General features: G+C 37.9%; 2 protein-coding genes across 4 annotated transcripts; both read left to right on the top strand.

Moving 5' to 3' along the window:
* The first annotated feature begins 626 nt into the window (after positions 1–626).
* Positions 627–12,387, top strand: tbc1d13 (TBC1 domain family, member 13). 2 transcript variants are annotated; one of them, XM_074690723.1, is made up of 12 exons: positions 627–785; positions 1,842–1,915; positions 2,003–2,043; positions 2,639–2,700; positions 3,590–3,689; positions 4,388–4,470; positions 4,674–4,833; positions 6,422–6,632; positions 6,725–6,888; positions 8,069–8,134; positions 8,335–8,363; positions 8,691–12,387. In XM_074690723.1, the coding sequence occupies exons 1-11, from the start codon at positions 763–765 to the stop codon at positions 8,350–8,352; spliced, it is 1,002 nt and encodes a 333-aa protein (XP_074546824.1). In that variant the 5' UTR covers positions 627–762; the 3' UTR covers positions 8,353–8,363; positions 8,691–12,387. The 2 variants fall into 2 exon arrangements, with proteins under 2 accessions (XP_074546824.1, XP_074546823.1); XM_074690722.1 differs by having other exon boundaries at positions 8,069–8,229; positions 8,306–8,363.
* Positions 12,388–13,539: 1,152 nt separating this feature from the next.
* Positions 13,540–18,644, top strand: thnsl2 (threonine synthase-like 2). 2 transcript variants are annotated; one of them, XM_074690666.1, is made up of 9 exons: positions 13,540–13,609; positions 15,550–15,781; positions 15,938–16,132; positions 16,424–16,576; positions 16,676–16,915; positions 17,073–17,221; positions 17,610–17,735; positions 17,821–17,975; positions 18,211–18,644. In XM_074690666.1, exons 2-9 carry the CDS (start codon positions 15,559–15,561, stop codon positions 18,434–18,436), a joined length of 1,467 nt encoding a protein of 488 aa, XP_074546767.1. In that variant the 5' UTR covers positions 13,540–13,609; positions 15,550–15,558; the 3' UTR covers positions 18,437–18,644. The 2 variants fall into 2 exon arrangements, with proteins under 2 accessions (XP_074546767.1, XP_074546768.1); XM_074690667.1 differs by lacking the exon at positions 13,540–13,609 and adding an exon at positions 13,631–13,664.
* Positions 18,645–18,755: the final 111 nt, after the last annotated feature.

The following is an 18,755-nucleotide window of genomic DNA, read 5'->3' as shown; positions in this document are numbered from 1 at the left end:
GATTAAAAAAAGAAGAAGAAGAAGAATTAAAAACAAAAACTGCTGGAGAGCTGCTGCTTTCCGGTATGAACCAAGATTGGAGACTGGGCTAGTAGCTGGAGAGTTGCTAATTTCCTGAGCACTGGTGCCCTCGAACAAGGCACTGTGCCCCCAGCTGCTCAGGTGCATGCTACCTTTGCAGCTTCCACACAAGTTTGTATGTAGTATGATTCATAGGGAAAAATAACTCCTCCAAAGGCGATTAATTAAGTAAATCTTCTATCTTTTCTTTTTATTTTTATCCATATGATTAAGTTTATCTTAATTTTGTTACTTTTTGAAATGTATAATAGCGTGCATTTGAATAATTAAACTACAATTAAACGACACTGTTGTTGTATTAAAACAAAACCTTGCTTTTTAAATTGGATAAAAAAAAACATTATTTGGAACAAATTTCCCATTAAAAGAGGCCAGTCCTTGTTTTTTAGTCTTGTTTATGATTTAGAGCATGTTTTGAAATTTTTTGAATAAGACTTTGAAACTGCTTTGCGGAATGGTCATTGGTGAAAAAACTGGAACGCAGTGTTTTTTTTAATCAGGAACAATCTGAACCCATTTTCTTGCCTAGTGTGTGTGTGTCCATGCACTACGTGTGCGCGCGTGTATGTTGTGTGCGCCCACAGTGTTGTGAAGACGGAAGTGAGAGGAGGACTTCCCTCTGTCTAATAATTCATTTCTTTCTGGTCACAGTCAGAGTAAGAGTCCTCCGCCGGTACAGACATGTCTACTGCGTACAAAAACAGGTGAGACACATGAATACTTTTATTTTTGCACGCGATGCAGGGCACGCGGACTGCCAACATCATCCAGTGTAGCAGCTAGCATGCTAAACGAGAAACTTCAGTGTTCAGCTCAGCTAACCAAACAGAGGGCTAACTTTTAGCTGGAGAGGCAAAAACACAAATTCTGTTCACGATAATTTGATTGAGTTAAAATTCTTTTTGTAGTGACACAAAAAGTGAACCTCTACTTGTGATTAAAAACCAATGTTTGCGTTTTTAGCTGCTATGCTATCTCCCTGTTAGCACATCAGCTGACACATCACACTCCCCAACAGGCTAACAATCAGCTAACGTTATTCAGCAAGCTGTTTGTACTGACAGAGAGTAACTGTCAGAGCAGGGGGGACGCTGATGGCAACTTATTCTATTAATCTATATTCCTGACTATTAATTAATCCTTACATGCTAGTCAAACCATGTATACTGTGAAAACGCTGTTGTCTCAGTTTAATGTGACCGATAAAATCACATTTTCCATGCTACTCTCTAGAGCTGCGCTTCACTGTGGTATTTATGCAGACTTTTAAATTTAGTCTAATGCTCAAATGCAGAAGTTCGTGTTCTTACTCGTATTTTAAATATACCTATACTGTTTCTCACCTTGTTATTGATGAGGTGATGATATGAGGTGATAATTGGGGTTCACAAAAACGAGAGGATCAACACTATTTTTCAAATAAAACTTTACTAAATAACTATACGACTGGGAAAATACAGTTTAATTCCAGCCAAAGTCAAGCATTGCAAAAGAGAGCAGGTATATTCGGCATTTATTAACTCTTCATCATCTTGTAATGACTGTGACTTCACTCCTGCTGACACAAACATTAAGTTAACTTTAAATTGAGAAAATATAGCCAGCATAAATGAAAAAAAAAAAAGAAGCCTTGGCCCATCTACAAATGACTCCCCTTGCACTGATGTCAATAGCTACTGTTCACTCAGATATCCATGAGGCTTATGGCATCCAGAATGGCTCATCTAAGACTAACCTTATTGTTTTTTTTTTTATTTCAGGATACAGGAATTTAAAGTAGCCTTGAGTGAAGAAATTATAAATCTGAAGACACTAAGAGAACTCTGCTTCAATGGTGACCCTCACATCTCATAACTCTTTACGATGGCTCTATTATTGAGGGTAAAAAGTATTCACTCTTTCTTCTCTGTCTTTAACGCAGGAGTCCCATTTGAAGGAGGCATACGAGCACTTTGCTGGAAGGTAAGTCATCCTGCATGTGTCTTATTTTGCATAACTTTGTTGACAGTACATGTGTGTCTCATTAATAATGTGCTAGTTTATTTATCCTCCTTTTATATTTGGTTGTGTCTCACAATGCTGTGTTCCAAGTTAAATTCATGAAGCCGTATTTGTTCTGAACTTCTAGGTCTAGATCACAAATAAAGGAATCCAGTCAGGCAGGCACACAAGTAAATTTTGTTAGTGTCACAAGCAGGCTAGATAGACTGTCCCTATATAGAGACAGTCATATAAATGCAGATAAATTATTAAGTGTTACATCAAGTTCATGGTCACTGTCTTACTCAGAAATACTTTAAGGTGAGGTTTAATGTTATTTCTTAGTTTCCCAAAGCTCTAGTGAGCATAGTTTGTACTTTTCAGCTTTGTTGGGTTAATGAGATGGTGATGATGGCATGACTGCTTGGTGCAGCAAGGTTACATGTTATTATGACATATTTTAACTTAAACTGCTTCATTGTGTAAATAAATGGCTTTTGCGTGACTCTAAAGTTAGAGTTATTTAAGAAGCCAGAGGCTGACTCATGTGACCATTTTTTTTTTTTTTTTTTTTCAGATCCTTCTTAATTATCTACCTCTCGATCAGACATTATGGCAGTCTTTCCTCAAAAAACAGAGGTAAGAACTTATTACTCAAAGGAGCCAGAGGGTTTTAGGAATTACGGATGGTAGAAATGTCCTAAATTAAATCTTACATCAAATGTAATTATTATTTGTCAGCTCATTTATTTTTGGTCTTTAGTGTGTTTTTGTGCACTTGTGGCACAACACAAAAAAGCAAACAAAAAAAAAAAATGATAAGACCTGTGATAAACTTCAGAAACTTTCACTGGACGTATTGTTTTTCACAGCAAAGTCTTGTCAGCTCAAAGAGAGCAACATAAAGGCTGTTTTCGGAGTAAGTCTCTAAATCCTGAGCCAAGAAGTGCCCTCCATGTGAGGATACTTTCAGCAATAATTCAGGTTACTTTTAAAAACAGGGAACAGGTAAATGAAAGACTGTATGTCTAAGCCAAACTGCTTTACTTTATTTGGTGTCTCTGGGCAACTACAGAAACAGGTGCTTCTGATTATTTTACTCAAAATAACTTAATGCTGTTTAAAACCCTTTTCATTCCTGACTCACCAGCCTGATGCAAGTTATTATTGTGATCTCTGGTGGTGAAGCCAGCTACAAATAAATAAACCCCTTATCTTAATTATATTTGCACTCATTTGAGGCATTTTGGTGTGCTAAATATTTGTGTTTACTGTTTTCAGACCTGCAGCTGATGATTTTAGTCAAACACACAATTTTAATATGAAGAAAGAAGAGATTCTATTTCTGTCACACAATTCTTTTATTTCAGAGACTGTAAACACAAAAAATTGTGTGATTTGGATCCCACAAATGACTGATAAGACACATGAATTTTAACGGTGAATAGATAACCTGAATACGAACAAATCTGGGGGTGTTTTGCTTCATTTAGCTTGCCTCTGCTCTGTCTCCCCCTGTCTCTCTCAGGGAGGTTTACTCTCAGTTCCTGAAAGAAATGATCATCCAGCCAGGCATTGCCAAAGCCAACCTGGGCCTTTCCAGAGAAGACGTCACTATGGAGGATCATGTGGGTCTGATCTCTGTTGTTTTCCTGTTTTTCTCTTTTTTTTTTCTCTCTCTGTGAGTGTTAAAAAGTCTACCTGCACACAGAGCAGGCAGAATAAATTTGTGGAGCAGTTTTAGTTCCAAACACAATTGTGTATGACTTGGCAGGACTGACTGTATAATGTTCTCTTTGTGTAAACATTTAACTGTTTCTCACAGAGTAAAGTGCAGCAGTTAAAATTGGATCTTTATTACCTCAAGACCTTGACTTCAAGTTCTTTGCATCAGCACATTTATTTAAACTCTCATATTTGATGCCAAGAGTTTTCCACTCTTTAAGGATGCACAATATATTGTAGCAGCAACAGCATAAATATTTACTCTTGTGCAAAGATAATGCAGTGGCTGTTTTTAACTTGGATGTTAACTATTCTAAATAAGTATCTTAACAAGTATAAAAACTAGGAAAATAAGTCCATCAGTGTGTATTTTGTAAAAATTTTGGTTTGATATCAGTTTTTCAAATGTTTACTCAACAAAACGACATATGTTAAAAAATCATTATGAATATGCAAATTGTAGGAGTTGGGAAGTCGAGAAGAAGAAAATAACTATTCTTAATTAGATGAGTCTTATTTTACAGATCCTTCAATAAACTATGACACCTTTAAAAAAATGGCACTTACAACTTGTTCTCATGTGCTTTTGTTGATTTTTCAGCCTCTGAATCCAAACCCAGACAGCAGATGGAACACCTACTTTAAAGATAATGAAATCCTGCTTCAGATAGATAAGGATGTAAGGTGAGGCTGTGTAAAGTATTCATTTATACATGTGTGTTTTGTTTATTTTTATAGTATGTGGGCAGGAAAAAAAGAATGCCTCCCATCTTTGTAGATAAGAAATACAAACCTTTCAGCTCTTAACCAGAATCAGAAAAGAAAAATTGAAGAAGAAACATGTTTTAAGGACATTAAAAGCATTAAAAGTGTTTGTGTATTTTCAGGCGGCTGTACCCAGACATGGCTTTCTTCCAGCGTCCCACAGATTACCCCTGTAAGCTCATACTAGATCCTCAAAACGATTATGAGACACTGCGACGACGAGTGGAACAAACCACGCTGAAAGCACAAACTGTAAACCGCAACCGCAGCGGAGTTACAAATGTAAGTAACTGTACGTTTGTGTGTACTTTGAGTGCAGTTTGTTTGAGGTTACATGATCTTAGGCAGCATTACACATTAAACCTCAGGACTAATGAGCTAAAGCTAAGCAGGAAGCCACATGTGAGGCTTAAGAGAAATGTGTTTGATCACATCAGGTGGAAGTGGAAGTTTCAGGTGATGTTTGATTGCTGTTGCTCCTGATTTGCAATCAGATATGTTTAAGTATCTTAGTGAGACTGTACTACTGTTGTAACAGTAGGGAAACGTTGAATTTATGTGTTATGCCACAACAAAAAAGTTTATGAAACTAGATTTTTTTTTGAAAGTCAAAAAAGCATTTTTTTTAAAAGACTTGAGTCACTCTGGAGGGATCTTTGAGGCAGTGTGACCTCAGATTTCTCTCAGGTGTTCCTTTGCGTTTGGTCTTAACAATATTACATGGTGGTAAATGCATGTTAACTCTTTCCGACTCCCCCAACATCCACACAACAAGGGTGTTTATTTGCTGCTTGGTGGCTCTGGAACAGCTCGATTTTCATTCAGAGTGCATGTGAACAGACAGACCTTCAATCCCACGTGCCTCACATTCCAAAACTAAGAAAATATTAACTATTTTCTTCATACGTGAATCTCAGCCAGGAAACGCAAAAAAGTTGATACACTGTCTTTTGGCTTTATATCAGCTCAGATTCACTTGCTTGCAGAGTATTACATTGGTGATGACTTCAAAACTGGTTGACCTCCTTCCCCAGCCACAGGAAATTAATAATTTCCCCTCTAGCTAGGGATGGGTATTAAATTAGGGACTTTGATAGGCACTAACCAGTTTTTCCTGTAGTACCAAGTACCAGTTCATGTGAAATCAAATGATACCATGTTTCAATACCTAAACGCATCCTTGAGACTTTGAGGGAGTGGAAGAGTTGGCGATTTTCCGTGCCGAACATGAACACAACATTGCAAGTTTTATATAGAGAAATAAATATTTTGAAATGAAAAAAATGAGATTTTATTAGTTAAACAAATTGAGTAACCACATAAACACACACAAAAGTACCAAAGATCAGTACCATTGATTGCCAGGTACCAGGCATCAATGCTGTATTGTTTCAAATGTAAATGCTTAAAGTACCATCCCTACCTCCAGCAGCAAAAAGCATAGGAACTCTAACCAACATAGTAAACTTTATAGTTCATTCGTCATGAATGAGTAAACAAAGAAAAATAAGTAACTCACTTCATCTTTTGCATCATCTGCAAGAGTTAAACCTGGAGTTATTGTAAGCCTCTTTTAACTGCATAAACGACTGCTTAAGACCCTGTTAAAGAGAATGAAAAGAGATTAAGTAGAAACAAGAAAGGATTTCAGTACCTCAGAAGAATTACAACCTAAGAGTGAGTTAAACCGTTCTTTTCAGTTTCTGCATCTTTTCAACCAGAACAGCAATTATTTACTTTCTTGTCTTATCTTTTTTTGTTTCTGAAAAATGTTGGAAAAGAATCCACCAGTTTAACATACTGCATGTCCTGAGTTTAAAAACCACGTTACACTTTGTTCTTTGTTGTAACTGAATGTCTTTTTTTCCAGGTCAGCTCCCCTGGAAAAGCTCTCAACTTGTATCCATCTAATGAGTACGAGGTGCTGCCCAGTGGGAGTGAAGCTCACTGGGAGGTGGTGGAGCGGATCCTTTTCATCTATGCCAAACTCAACCCAGGCATCGCTTATGTTCAGGGCATGAATGAGATTGTTGGACCGATTTACTACACGTTTGCCACTGACCCAAACAGCCAGTGGAAAGGTAGGTAAAAGCTGAACCTTCAAAGTGAATTAAGAAGACATTTTTTAGCACATTTAAAGATGAATGAAATGTGTTTTTGGTCCACTGTTCAGAGCACGCTGAAGCAGACACATTCTTCTGTTTCACCAACCTGATGTCTGAGAACAGAGACAATTTCATCAAGAGCCTGGACGACTCTCAGTGTGGCATCACGTACAAGATGGAGAGTGTGTACTCCATGCTCAAAGACAAAGATCTGGAGCTCTACCTCAAGCTGGTGAGGTCACTGCATGTCCAATCTGGGCTCTTTAATGCTCAACAACCATCCTGTCTTTGATAACTCACACTGTTAATCTTTAAACAGCGTGTGAGGGATACATCATTGTTTTCAGTCTTGCTGTTTGTGCATTTTTGAGATCAAAACGAAGAAGTACATGTTTCTCTCTTTCTGGGTGCAATGAAGCAGGAGAAGAAGAAGCATGTTAGTTAATTTAAATGAAAGGGTTGGCAGTCAGTTTTTTTTTTTTTTGACCAATTGCATATTGTGACAGTACAACTGAGGATTAGGGCCAGGGCTGGGGATATTTTTATTTCTGTAAAAAAAGAGATAATTTTCATAGAGTTTATAAGTTTGCAAGAATTAAGTCATAAATTAATGAGAGTAAACTCATTATCTTAGTCTATAGCTATAGGCTGTCAGAAGAGCAAAGAAATGTAGTCTGAAAAACATGAGCTCCTGTGTTAAAAATTATTTTGATGACTCTACACCTCTCCTGGGGGAAGTTATTTAATATGTGTGCATCATATTTTATTAGTGCTGCAATTTGCAGACATTTAATTCAGACAAGAGCCAGCTCTGCATAGAGCACAGTGCAAGTTTCCCAGCACGGAGGCAAATTTAGAGTGAAATATGTTTGTAGCTTTCGATCTACTTTACTGTGGTTGCTGAAAGGTGTGGATTTGTGAAAGTAATGTTCCACTGATGATTGTATTGATGTATGTATTGATCGGGGAAAGCAAAATTTGTTAATACCTTTCTAACTCTACCAGAGTTCTTAACAAACCCCCAGTTTCTGAGCTATCTTTTCTGATGTGCGAAAAGATGAAATAATTCCTTATTTGTGAAACCTACACTAAAGTATAACTTCGCAAGATACTCCACGCTCCTCATTTTTGTAGAGGTGCTCTCCTGATAGCCTATAGCTATAGTTCGATTTATGACTAGTGACAGACCTAAGTAAGTATCATTTTTGCTATTTTATTATTGAACTTTCTACCACAATAATATATTTCAAATGTTAAAGTTTTATTCATCAAACAGTATTGCATGTGTGTAATCAGTGTGAGAAAGAGGAGTTAGAAAACCAAACAAAAAAGAGGCTGCATGAGCATTTTCCCATCAAACTGATGATTAAGCTCCTTCCTCTGTTTTGCTTTCATTTCTTCTGTTCACACAGGAAGAGCAGAAGATCAAACCACAGTATTTCACCTTCCGCTGGCTGACCTTGTTGTTATCTCAGGAGTTCCTCCTGCCAGATGTTATCCGGATTTGGGACACCCTGTTCTCGGACCAGGACCGGTTTCACTTCCTCATCCTGGTCTGCTGCGCAATGCTGGTGTAAGTTTCTGAGATTCCTGCAGTACTGAAACCTCTGGTTCTTGTGAATAATGGTTTTATTTTTCTCTGTCCACAGACTCATCAAAGATAGCATAATGGCAGGAGACTTCACAGTCAACATGAGATTACTACAGGTGAGTTTCTTTAATGCAAGAGAAAACATCTCATTATTTTCAAGTTGACCGGCGTCAACCAATCAGCTGAAGCTTAGCCCATGAACACTAGAGATAGGCCCTAAGCAGGAAGGAGGTTAGGAATGGCTCTTACACTGTCCAAACATTCTTTTTTAGAGTATAAATACTTCTACTTTTGAATTTAATCAAACACACCTGTTTGGTGTTGACTGCATGCTGTATCCACTGTCTGATGCAGTGATTATCCTGTATATCAGGGCACAAACCCAGCAACATGGAACCTTGATATGTGACACAGTCCACATGTCACTTTCCTCTTTGTTTTAGGATTACCCCATCTCAGACGTCCACACCATCCTGATGAAGGCCAAAGAGCTGCAGGATAACTCGTAACCTGTTCTCGCTCCTCCTCCTGCCCTCTCCTCTCAGACTTGGTAGGTGGGAGTTTCAACATTCAGAAACACTCATGTCAAACATATTATAATGGAAGACTTTGTCAGTGAAGAGCCCGGACAGATATGTTTGGGAAACCAAGCTTACAGCTTTCACAGTGAGGACCGTCATGAAACCTTCGTGAATGTGGTCAAATTGTTCCTGCCTTGAAGTGAGAAGGAGGTGCCACTCACTTCCTGGTGCATCATGGGGAAAAAAGCTTCTCTCAGGCTCTCTCATGGGGACTTATTGTGCTCAGATTATTAAGTTTGCACTGAACAGCAGAGAGGGAGGGAGCCACCTAAGTTCAACACTACCAATATTACTAGAAAGGATTTATGAAGAGAGGCTGGATGGGGACCACTGCTGAGGTCAGATTGAACAAATGTTAAACTTGGTTGAGCAATAGTGCATGTTTATTCTTAAAACTTTTTTTTTAGAAGTTGAATGTTTTTATCGTAAGAGACATGTATGCCTTATCTGTTTGATGATGTGAAAAAGAAGACAGAGATTTCTGTCTGGACAAATAATTATGAAGTGGCAGGCCTCGCCTATTGAATATTGTATCATTCATCTTCTGGAAATCTTTATTTCTTAAATGTTGTTTTGTTCCATGACAAGTGAAGATAAAGTTCCATGAAATTCAGATTAATTAAACTCAATGAAATACTATTTTGGAAATCTGTGCAAACTGTGCTGTTTTATGCACTGAACTGATTTGCTAAGCTTTTTATCTCACCTGAGTTAACATGCTTCTCTTTGGTGTTTTCATCTAAACTCTTTAAACAACGGCCAAAGTGAAAGACTTGTCTTGTTGGTGGGTAAATGCGCTTGGTTTTTCTATGATTAATGACTTAACCATATAGCCTGATGTATTTGGAAATTAGTTAGCCACATGACAGCTGCAGAGTACCTGTTAGCACTACATTACCTATTGACAGACAGTTAGCATTTCATCAGCTACAGGAAGTGACATAACATCAGCAATAGACAGCTAGTAAGTGAGCCCTTAAAGTGATATTAGCTGTGACCTGTACCTGAGTCATCTACAGACTGCTCAGTATCATAGCTTGAGACACAAACAGGTAGTTTTTGTAACGTCAGGTACAACCAGCTGGCATGGCTTGTACTTTTTGGTACAGGATGGCAGCCTGGAGTAGCTGACCTATTCAAACACTGTAGACTTCTCCAAATCAGTTTACTGACAGAGCAGAATAAAGTTTTGTAAATTCAGCTGCTGTATTACATACCAGTAAGCAGCTGCCAGCGCTGTTTGATGAAATAGTATCAGAGAGCATTAAAGAGGCCTTGTAATATGATCATTGACATGTTTGAACTTGTGGCCAGCTAATTACACATTTCACTTTCACTGAATAAAATGCTCATAGAGGGCAAACTACAGAGCTATATCAGGAAGACTGACCTGAATCTGAACCTGTAACTCACTTTAAACAGGCCTGTGTTGGATTTTTGAGGACTTAAATCCTTTGTCACTTTGGTATTAATGAGTAAGCTAGCACATGGTTAACGGTGCAGATTAACCTTTGGTTGAGCACTGTAATGTTCAGTATGTAGAACCGCACAGCTTCTCACAGTGTTGATTCTTATGTCATTCTCCTTTCATTTTATATTGTGCACATTATGTCAAGGTTGATTGAGTCAATATCACAGTCAGAATGTATTTGCAAACTCAGATCTACCACTGCCGTAATATCCAGTCTCACACATGTAACGTGTAAAAAACAAAGGTGAACTGAAAGAAAGCAGAACAGAAGTAGAGAATTTTATTGAACCATTTTACCAATAAAAACATGAAGGTACGCTTTATAGACTTAGCAAAGTTAAATTCTCTACCTTTAATCAAGCAGAGAGAGGATTTTCAAACTCTCATAGACATGCTCAGAAGAAACCAGTGTTTCCAAAAAGCCCAGTTTTTCTGAGATTGGATGAAGCTTTTTCTAATCTTTTTATTTAACGAAAGATCTGTTTGTTATAAATGTTTTCTTTTTAAGACAGTACTTTTAAGATATGTTGGAAACAAATAAAAGAACACATTTTTAGTTAAAGTGCCCTTTTATTAAAACTGGAAATGATTGTCTTATTTGTGTCAGGTCACTGAACATACAGTAGATTAAGGTTCATCTCTAGTGTTATTGTTGACTCCTTTTAAATCCTGAATGATATTTGAGAAATTTCTTTGATGGAAATGGTTTAAGGAGTTTTCCTCTTCCTTTGATTCTTATTTGTGCCCCCTCTGGATTAAACTGGTATTATAACTAACTGGTATCTGGTAACTGGTATGTGGTATGAGTCATCAGTGTGTGTCATCGTTTTCTCCTCCTCAAACATGACATTTGATTGGAGCTGTTTCATGTTGAAGAATACTTATTTTGAACACTTACTGTATCCAGAATTAAATAGGAAGTAAAAGTAGCCCCTTTTTCCAGCACACCTCTTCTCAAGAATAACCAAAAATACCTTCTGTGACTGCATTGTGACGCAGTAGAAATTTTATTCTGGTTGAATAATTCAGTATCAATTTAGTTTACGGGAATAATAAAAGCAGTATTTCAACTGTTGAAAGGCTTGTCTCATGCACCTCTCTATTCTATTCTATTCTATTCTATTCTATTCTATTCTATTCTATTCTATTCTATTCTATTCTATTCCACAAGCCAGACTGATTTCCCCTATTTTTAACTTAAAAAAATCAGAACTACTCAAAAATGAACACCTGGATTTATTTTCAGTGTAAAAAGAACTAACTATAGTAACAGAAACCTTACCTGGGAAACTTTCTCTCTTGTATTTGGATTTTTATAGCTTCCTCATATTACTTACTCACGTAGAGAAGGCAGGCTTATTGACCTACAGTGCAGCCAGTCGGTGTTGGAAGCTGGATGTTTTAGCGTCAAGTTAAGGAGTTGTAATGTCATTTTGGTTTTAATACCACCTATGGAGAGGACACAGCTTTACCTGTGTCAGGTATTATTCTGAAGTTAAAACAAAACTTACCACGTTTTGGACTCACACTAAAAGTATCTCATTGTCTGCACAGACTCCTTTTTAATATGCCCTTGGTTTGTGCCATCACTTTTATTCTGCTTTAAACTGATCTTGTATATGTAAGAGGGCAGTAATTAAAATGGTTAGGCTTGATTATTTCCTGTGACATATCGAGTCAATAACCAACTTAAGTTTTCTCAAGCAGTTTTGACATACAACCCCTAAAATATGTCCTAACACTCTGTTTACTTTAGGAAAATGAGAAGGAGAAAGCATTCAATGACCAAAACAAAAAAATTACTTTGCATTGAAGGTATTTTTTATCCTGTGTGTAAGTGTTTGGCCGTTTTTTTTTTTTCTTTTTGAGGGACTGTTACTAACCCATAGAATCCATGTGCTCCTCTTTTAAATGTGTATTTATTTCTCTGTTAATGGTTGTGTGTTTGTGTGTGCCAGCTTGTTTGTGTGTGTGTTTTGGGGGAATGATGTTCACTTTACTTTTTATGTCATAAGTCAGTTACTTGCATGGTTCAAAATTTTGTAAGCACATTTTTGTAACGTCACGAGTGTTCAAACTTGTATATATGTTTTTACATGTTTGCAGATGTGCATTAAAACAAACAATGGTATAAATCAAACACCTTTTTGTGACAGTTCCTTACTTGCTTATTTCAATGCATATGTGTTACAGTATTTTTGTGTTTTATTTGAGTGTTTAATTTAATTTTATTTAATTTTTGGGAGGGGGTTGAAAATTGTCCCATGAGTTGAATACAGGCAAGGTATATACAGCATCTGATTTTGTGCAAATGTGAGAACAGTGATATCTCAAATCTTTTACTGAGACTTCAGGAATTACACATTGATGAACGGTTTAGACATTGTAATATGCTAACCATAAGATATTGATTTGACTCAGAGGATATGATAATAACAACAATAATAATAATAATAACAATAATAATAATAATAATAATAATAATAATAATAATAATAATAATAATAATAATGATATCATATTATTGATAATATTATGTTTATTGAAGTGGCAAAATTCAAAAAACCAAAAATAACAAAACACAAAAGGTTTCCAATAACCTCTCCAGGGTTTGATTTTACCACGTGGAGAAACGGGAGCAGTTCATTTCAACGTGCAGACCTTTCCAAAAAAGGATCCATTGAGAGTTGGTATGTGGGAGACGAAAATCAACGTTTATTGTACATCTGAACCAAAAACTTAAATACTATTAAACTTTCTTTCCATAGGTCTAAGGCCTGCGGTCAATGACGGTATGCCTTCTCTCCTGTCTCTCTCCCCAAGGCGAGCTCCGCCCTCCCACTTATCACCTCACCTGGGGAGGGCGTGCACACAAGAAAGCAATTAGTACAAAAAGTAAAACATGACCAAGTGTGGCTCCTACAGTTTTTATTATTATATATATTATATTATTATGTATTATTATTATAATTATAAATTATATAATATAATATAACTATATATTATAATATAATAGTTATAAATGATATATTATTATTATCATTATTATTATTATTATTATACATTTTATTTTGAGGCGCCTTTCAAGTCCCCATACAGTAGATAAAACCATGGTAAAACATAGTTTAAACTACTTTAATTTTATTCTCCAACTCAATACCAGAGCCATTGTAAATTATGGCCATACAGTGGGAAGATTTTGATTTTCTGATGAACCTGAACGCACCACTTGGTCCTGCCCACAGTTCTCTGAGCCAATGAGAAGACGTGATGTTGCCTCATGCCGGTCCGCTGATCCATAACAATCAAGGTAAGCTAATAGCTGCCAAACCTGCCTTAAACAAACACCATGTGAAAGAAAGCAGGTATTTTGGCACTTCAGAACACAGATGAGATTATATTTGACTTTCTTTGGGAGGTGCAGAGTCAAAAAAGAGGGTGTATCTGGGTTTATCCCTGTTAACTTTGATGTAAACAAAGTACTTTACAGGACACTCCAATAGCTTTCACGGCAAACTATTAGTTGTTCGTCCATAGATCTATAACCAGGGGCGAAAGGAGGAGTAACATGATCTAAGACCTCCACTGTATGACTCTTCTCATGTCGAAGTAAAAACTAAGTTATTAGAAAATTACTTGAAGTATCCTCTGTGCACTAAACCCCGTGGAGATGAAAACTGAGCTCTCTATTGCAGCATTGTTACTGTGTTTCTTCCAGTTGAGTGATGTGGAAAGAAACTCGGTGCATTAACTTGTTACAGACATCTTACATAGTGTAACATAGGCCTACTTATTTTTGGTGAAAACTTAAAGAAATATACGCTTTCCACCAGCTGCATAAAATAAATAAATAAATAAATAAATAATATATAAAGTCTTATTTGAATACACTTGAGACTAAAACTGTGTTGATCAGTTTCTTAAAATAAAAATTACATCTTGTTTTAGCAAACTTTTCTAGAAAAATTTGTAGCCATTTTTGCTCGATACATTCAATTAAACAACATTAATAACAATTTAACTATTAAAGTACAAAACAAACAAGTACAATTTTAAAATTTCAGTCATTAATATGGACAGAGAATGTCAGTCAGCACTATAAACAAATCAGTCAGGAGGAATACAACAACAAGTAAGCTAAATAAATATTTATTATTTTTCAATGATTTTAAGTATATTAACAACTCATTTGGACAACGAACAAATTTGTGGATAGATTTCAGGGTTCTGCTTTTATAAACAAAAATTTTGGAAATGCATATTATTATGTTACAGAAGGCTTCACCATTTTTGTTTTTAAATATCTTAAAATTTATAAAAAAGAAGTCTGAAATGGTTGAGATGTTCTCATTAAGTCATTGATAACAAGCCTCTTGGTCCAGCCAGCCATGATATTAATGTACAGAGAGCCTCTATAAAGTACAATACTGATAATAGGAATAGCAAAAATATGAAATTGTTTCACCGAATATAAAGTTGGTTGAGAAAATAATCTCTATGTAATTTGGAGTTCATACCTTATGTGCACATTCTGTAAAGTGGGAAATAAAATTATAAAGCAGATCTTAAGTCAACCAAGGAAGATATCCTTTAAGCAGTTGTTCCAAAGTTCAAGTTTTATCTTCCTTGGGGCGGTCAACAGCGTGTCAATATTTATCTCACTAAGTGAAGCTGTAAAACATCAGAAAGTGTGTGAACGTGTGTCTGAGTGAATTTAAAGAGGCTAGAGTTCTGTTCAAATTCTTTTACTACACGGTGGTAAGTGTTGTGTGTATTATTGTTTGATGGAAGTGTGCTGTTGGACTGTTGAGTAGTTGTTTTAAACTCTCCCAAAACGTTTTAAAAGTTTAATGTTAACTTAATTTTTAATCTGTCTATCCAGTTTTGCAAGATCCCTAGAAACATTTTGAAGATCTTGAAAATCAAAAGCAGGGTTCTAAAGTTTTGTTTGATCCCACTGAATTTTAGCAAGAGCAGGATATTTTTTCAAATCCTTAAAAACAAGATTAGAAAAAAAAAAATAGACTGATAACTTTGGCTTCTGTGGACCTTCCAAACATTTATTGGAATCTTACACAAATGTTCATCCTGATCCAAGAACATTTCCTTGGGCCTTACTGTATTTCAGTAAGCTCTTAAAAAACAGTTTTCCTAGCTCTTCTAAAATTTCTTGGGATGTAGTAAAAGCTGCTCAGGATCTTTTCTATATGTACTGCATGTCATGTCCAACCGTTCTCTACTCTGTTACAGGCCTGTGCGATGCAGTACTGCAGCACGCGTGGCGGGGTGTCCGGATGGGACTTCAGGGATGTTCTGTTTTCAGGTTTTGCTCCTGATGGGGGGATGTTCATGCCAGAGAGCATACCTGTGCTCAGCCCAGAAACCCTGAGGAGCTGGAGGAGGCTGAGCTACACCCAGCTGGTTGTGGAGGTCGCCTCACTGTTCATCCCCCCACAGCTGATCCCGAGAGAGGACCTGCAGGGTGAGATGCTGTGAGCCTGCTCTTTGGTGTTTTGTAGGTTTAATAACTAGAAAAAAATGTAGAGTGAACATGAATAACAAAAAAAGAGCCTACCAGTTAAATCTGACTAAAATGAGTTTTAAACGGCAACATTATCTCTCTCTTCTTTTATCACAGTCCTGGTCGTTGAGGCTCTGACTGGTTTCTCAGTGCCTGAGGTTGTGCAAATCGCTCAGCTGAAGGGGGGTCTGTCAGTCCTGGAGCTCTTCCATGGAGAGACATTAGCCTTTAAGGACCTGGCTATGACTTGCACAGTACGCTTCCTCAACTACTTCCTCCAGAAAGAGAAGCACAGAGCAACTGTTGTTGTAGGTAAGAACTCATACCTGGAGGTTCACAACAATTTTTTTTTCAAAACTTTCTATCATACAGAGAGGTAATAACTGCACAAAGGTGTGTATTATTTCTCTATGTCCAGGTTGGAGTCTTGTTTTTGGAGGCTGAGTTCTTGTCTCTCAGGTTGTTTTAGAGACAGTGATCAGATTTGACACATACTGATGATGAAAGTTATTAAAACCCCAGGAAGTCTAACCTGAACTCAGGAGTATGAGCAGTAAAGCAAATAAGGAAATCATATCAAGATGGTTTGATTTTTCACTCCAGGTACTTCAGGAGACACTGGCGGCTCAGCCATTCAGAGCGCTAAAGGCCTGAGTGGCCTAGATGTGGTGGTGGTTTACCCCCGAGGAAGAATCACACCAGTCCAGGAAAAACACATGATCACCTGCCTGGAGGATAACGTCCACGTGTTCGCAGGTAGAGCTGGAGAACTAACAGCTGATGTACAACCTTGGATCTTGGTACAATTTAAAGTGCATTCTTTTTGGTTGTTCACTTTTATTTTTGTGTCTGCAGCTGACGGCAGCTCAGACGACATCGACCAGCCTCTGCGTCGCCTGTTTGCGGATCAGGATCTGGTGAAATCTCACAGGCTAATGAGTCTGAACTCTGTGAACTGGTCCAGAGTCATGGTCCAGCTTGCTCACTTCATCTACGCCTACCTGCAGCTCAGCGGTGTGCAGGAGGCGGAGGCTGATGGAGATTTACCTGAGCTGGAGGTGGTGGTGCCCACAGGAGGGGCTGGAAACATCGCAGGTGGGTTTACCACTGGTACCATTTGAACTGAACTGAAATGATGAAACTGTGCAGAAGACAGTTTTCTAAAAGGTCTTTGTGATTTTTTTGAATAGTTTTCTGCTCTGTTTCTCTGTGTCTCCCTCTGTCTGTCCTCGTCTGTTTCTCTGTCACTCAGCTGGTTTCGTGGTGAAACAGATGGGCTTGCCTCTGAAGTTGGTGGCCATGGTCAACTCTAACGACATCGTGCACAGGACGGTGACTAGTGGTGATTTTTCCATGGCAGCTGACGTCACACAGACTTTGGCTCCTGCCATAGACATCCAGGTGAGCACAGCTCACAGTGTGACACAGGTTTTAAAGATGTCATCCTGAGGATGCTATGTCCTTTTAGTATACCGATAAAGACCAAAAAAGATCAAGGCTTCTCTTTTATTAAGCTTGAGCTTGCACAACAGGTCAAAAGTTTTAGAACATCAACAGTGTTTCCAGGTTTTTTACTGAAATTCAACCAGTTCGAGTCCAGTGGTCAAATTCCCACAGAGAAATTGCAAAAGAAAGTCAAGGTGTCAGTGAGTACAGTTTCCTTCAGCATCTAAAGACACTTAGAAACTGGGGAACGCTTTTGCAGGAAGAGTCTCTGGCCCAAAGCTGCGCTAGAGTCAGAAGACAAGTTTTTTGAGAGTCAACAGCTTGTGTGGTTTGTGTCCTGCAGGATCCGTACAATATGGAGCGAGTCTTCTGGTTGCTGCTGGGGAGAAATGGAGCTGCAGTAAAGAAGATGATGGAGGAGTTCCAACAAACACATCAACACTCTTTACCTGCAAATCAACACAAGCTGGTACTGGTCATCCTACAGTCGCACTCTGCAGCTCTGTGAGGTATAAAATCCTGTGACCCCTGACAAACTTTCCTTCTGTTCTTAGCTCTCAAAGGTTTTGTCCACAGGCACAGTTGATGATGATGGGATCCTGCAAACCATGAGGAGGTGCTGGGAAGAGAACCAGTATGTGCTGTGTCCACACACAGCTGTGGCTGTGTGGCATCACTACAACTGTCCTCACAACCCTGAAATCAACAGGTCAGACACACTGAGCTCACCCAAACACAAACAAAGCATTTCGACTTGCATCATTGAGAACAGTCATAAGGCATCCAAAATAAAAGAGACATGCTGGTGTTTTTAAACCTCACTCGCATTTTGAGATATTTCAGGGAATGAAAACATAAGGATTTGGAATCTCTTCAGGATGTTACATCAGTCTAAGGTCAGCCCTGTCAAGTGTTTTGTGTAATCATTAAATCTCTTACTGCAGGTGCTATATCGCAACAGCCTCGCCAGCCAAGTTTCAGGCAGCAGTGCAGAGGGCCGGCCTGACCTTTGACCCCCCAGAGGCTGTGCTGGCATTGGACAAGTTAGCCACTCGTTTCCAGAACCTAGAGAGGAGCCCCAACTGGTGCAAGGACTGGGAAGCCAGACTGAGAGAGCAGATCCAGTCTGTGAGTGTAGTCAGGAAAAACAATAGGAAGTACTACAGCTGAGAGTTAAAGAGGTCTTATCATGTCTTAGAGAAGGCTGGATGTTAAAGGTGAGGTCAGGTGACTCTGTCAGGTGCTCCTTAATCTGTGCACTTCCTTATCTGGATGTAGTAAAAGACAAAGGCCTCTTGTTGCACCTTTGTTAGACTTTGGCCCTAAGTGTCATAAGACTCAACTTTTTACTGTGTTGCAAGGAAGCGTTTGAGTTTCACCGAGTCTAAACTTTCTTCTGTTTGTAAATAAAGACAAAAGAATTAAAAAAAACTTTCTTTGGAGGTTAATTGTGTTAAAAAAAATAAAAAATAAAAACTCTCATAAGCTT

Source organism: Halichoeres trimaculatus, unplaced genomic scaffold (assembly GCF_033239565.1).
Source record: "Halichoeres trimaculatus isolate MK-OKI-2021-1 unplaced genomic scaffold, fHalTri1.1 fHalTri1_scaffold_16, whole genome shotgun sequence".
Lineage (NCBI taxonomy): Eukaryota > Metazoa > Chordata > Actinopteri > Labriformes > Labridae > Halichoeres > Halichoeres trimaculatus.
Note: the sequence above shows the minus strand (reverse complement) of the source record. Positions and strands in the feature narration are given on the sequence as shown.

Bases quoted from the DNA above. Each gene is read 5' to 3' on its own strand.
- tbc1d13 (XM_074690722.1), top strand. From the start codon at position 763: ATGTCTACTGCGTACAAAAACAG. The intron at 786-1,841 runs GTGAGACACATG...TTTTTATTTCAG, and splicing joins TCTACTGCGTACAAAAACAG to GATACAGGAATTTAAAGTAG. The intron at 1,916-2,002 runs GTGACCCTCACA...TCTTTAACGCAG, and splicing joins AAGAGAACTCTGCTTCAATG to GAGTCCCATTTGAAGGAGGC.
- thnsl2 (XM_074690666.1), top strand. From the start codon at position 15,559: ATGCAGTACTGCAGCACGCGTGGCGGGGTGTCCGGATGGGACTTCAGG. The intron at 16,916-17,072 runs GTGGGTTTACCA...TCTGTCACTCAG, and splicing joins AGGGGCTGGAAACATCGCAG to CTGGTTTCGTGGTGAAACAG. The intron at 17,736-17,820 runs GTACTGGTCATC...TTCTGTTCTTAG, and splicing joins CTGCAAATCAACACAAGCTG to CTCTCAAAGGTTTTGTCCAC.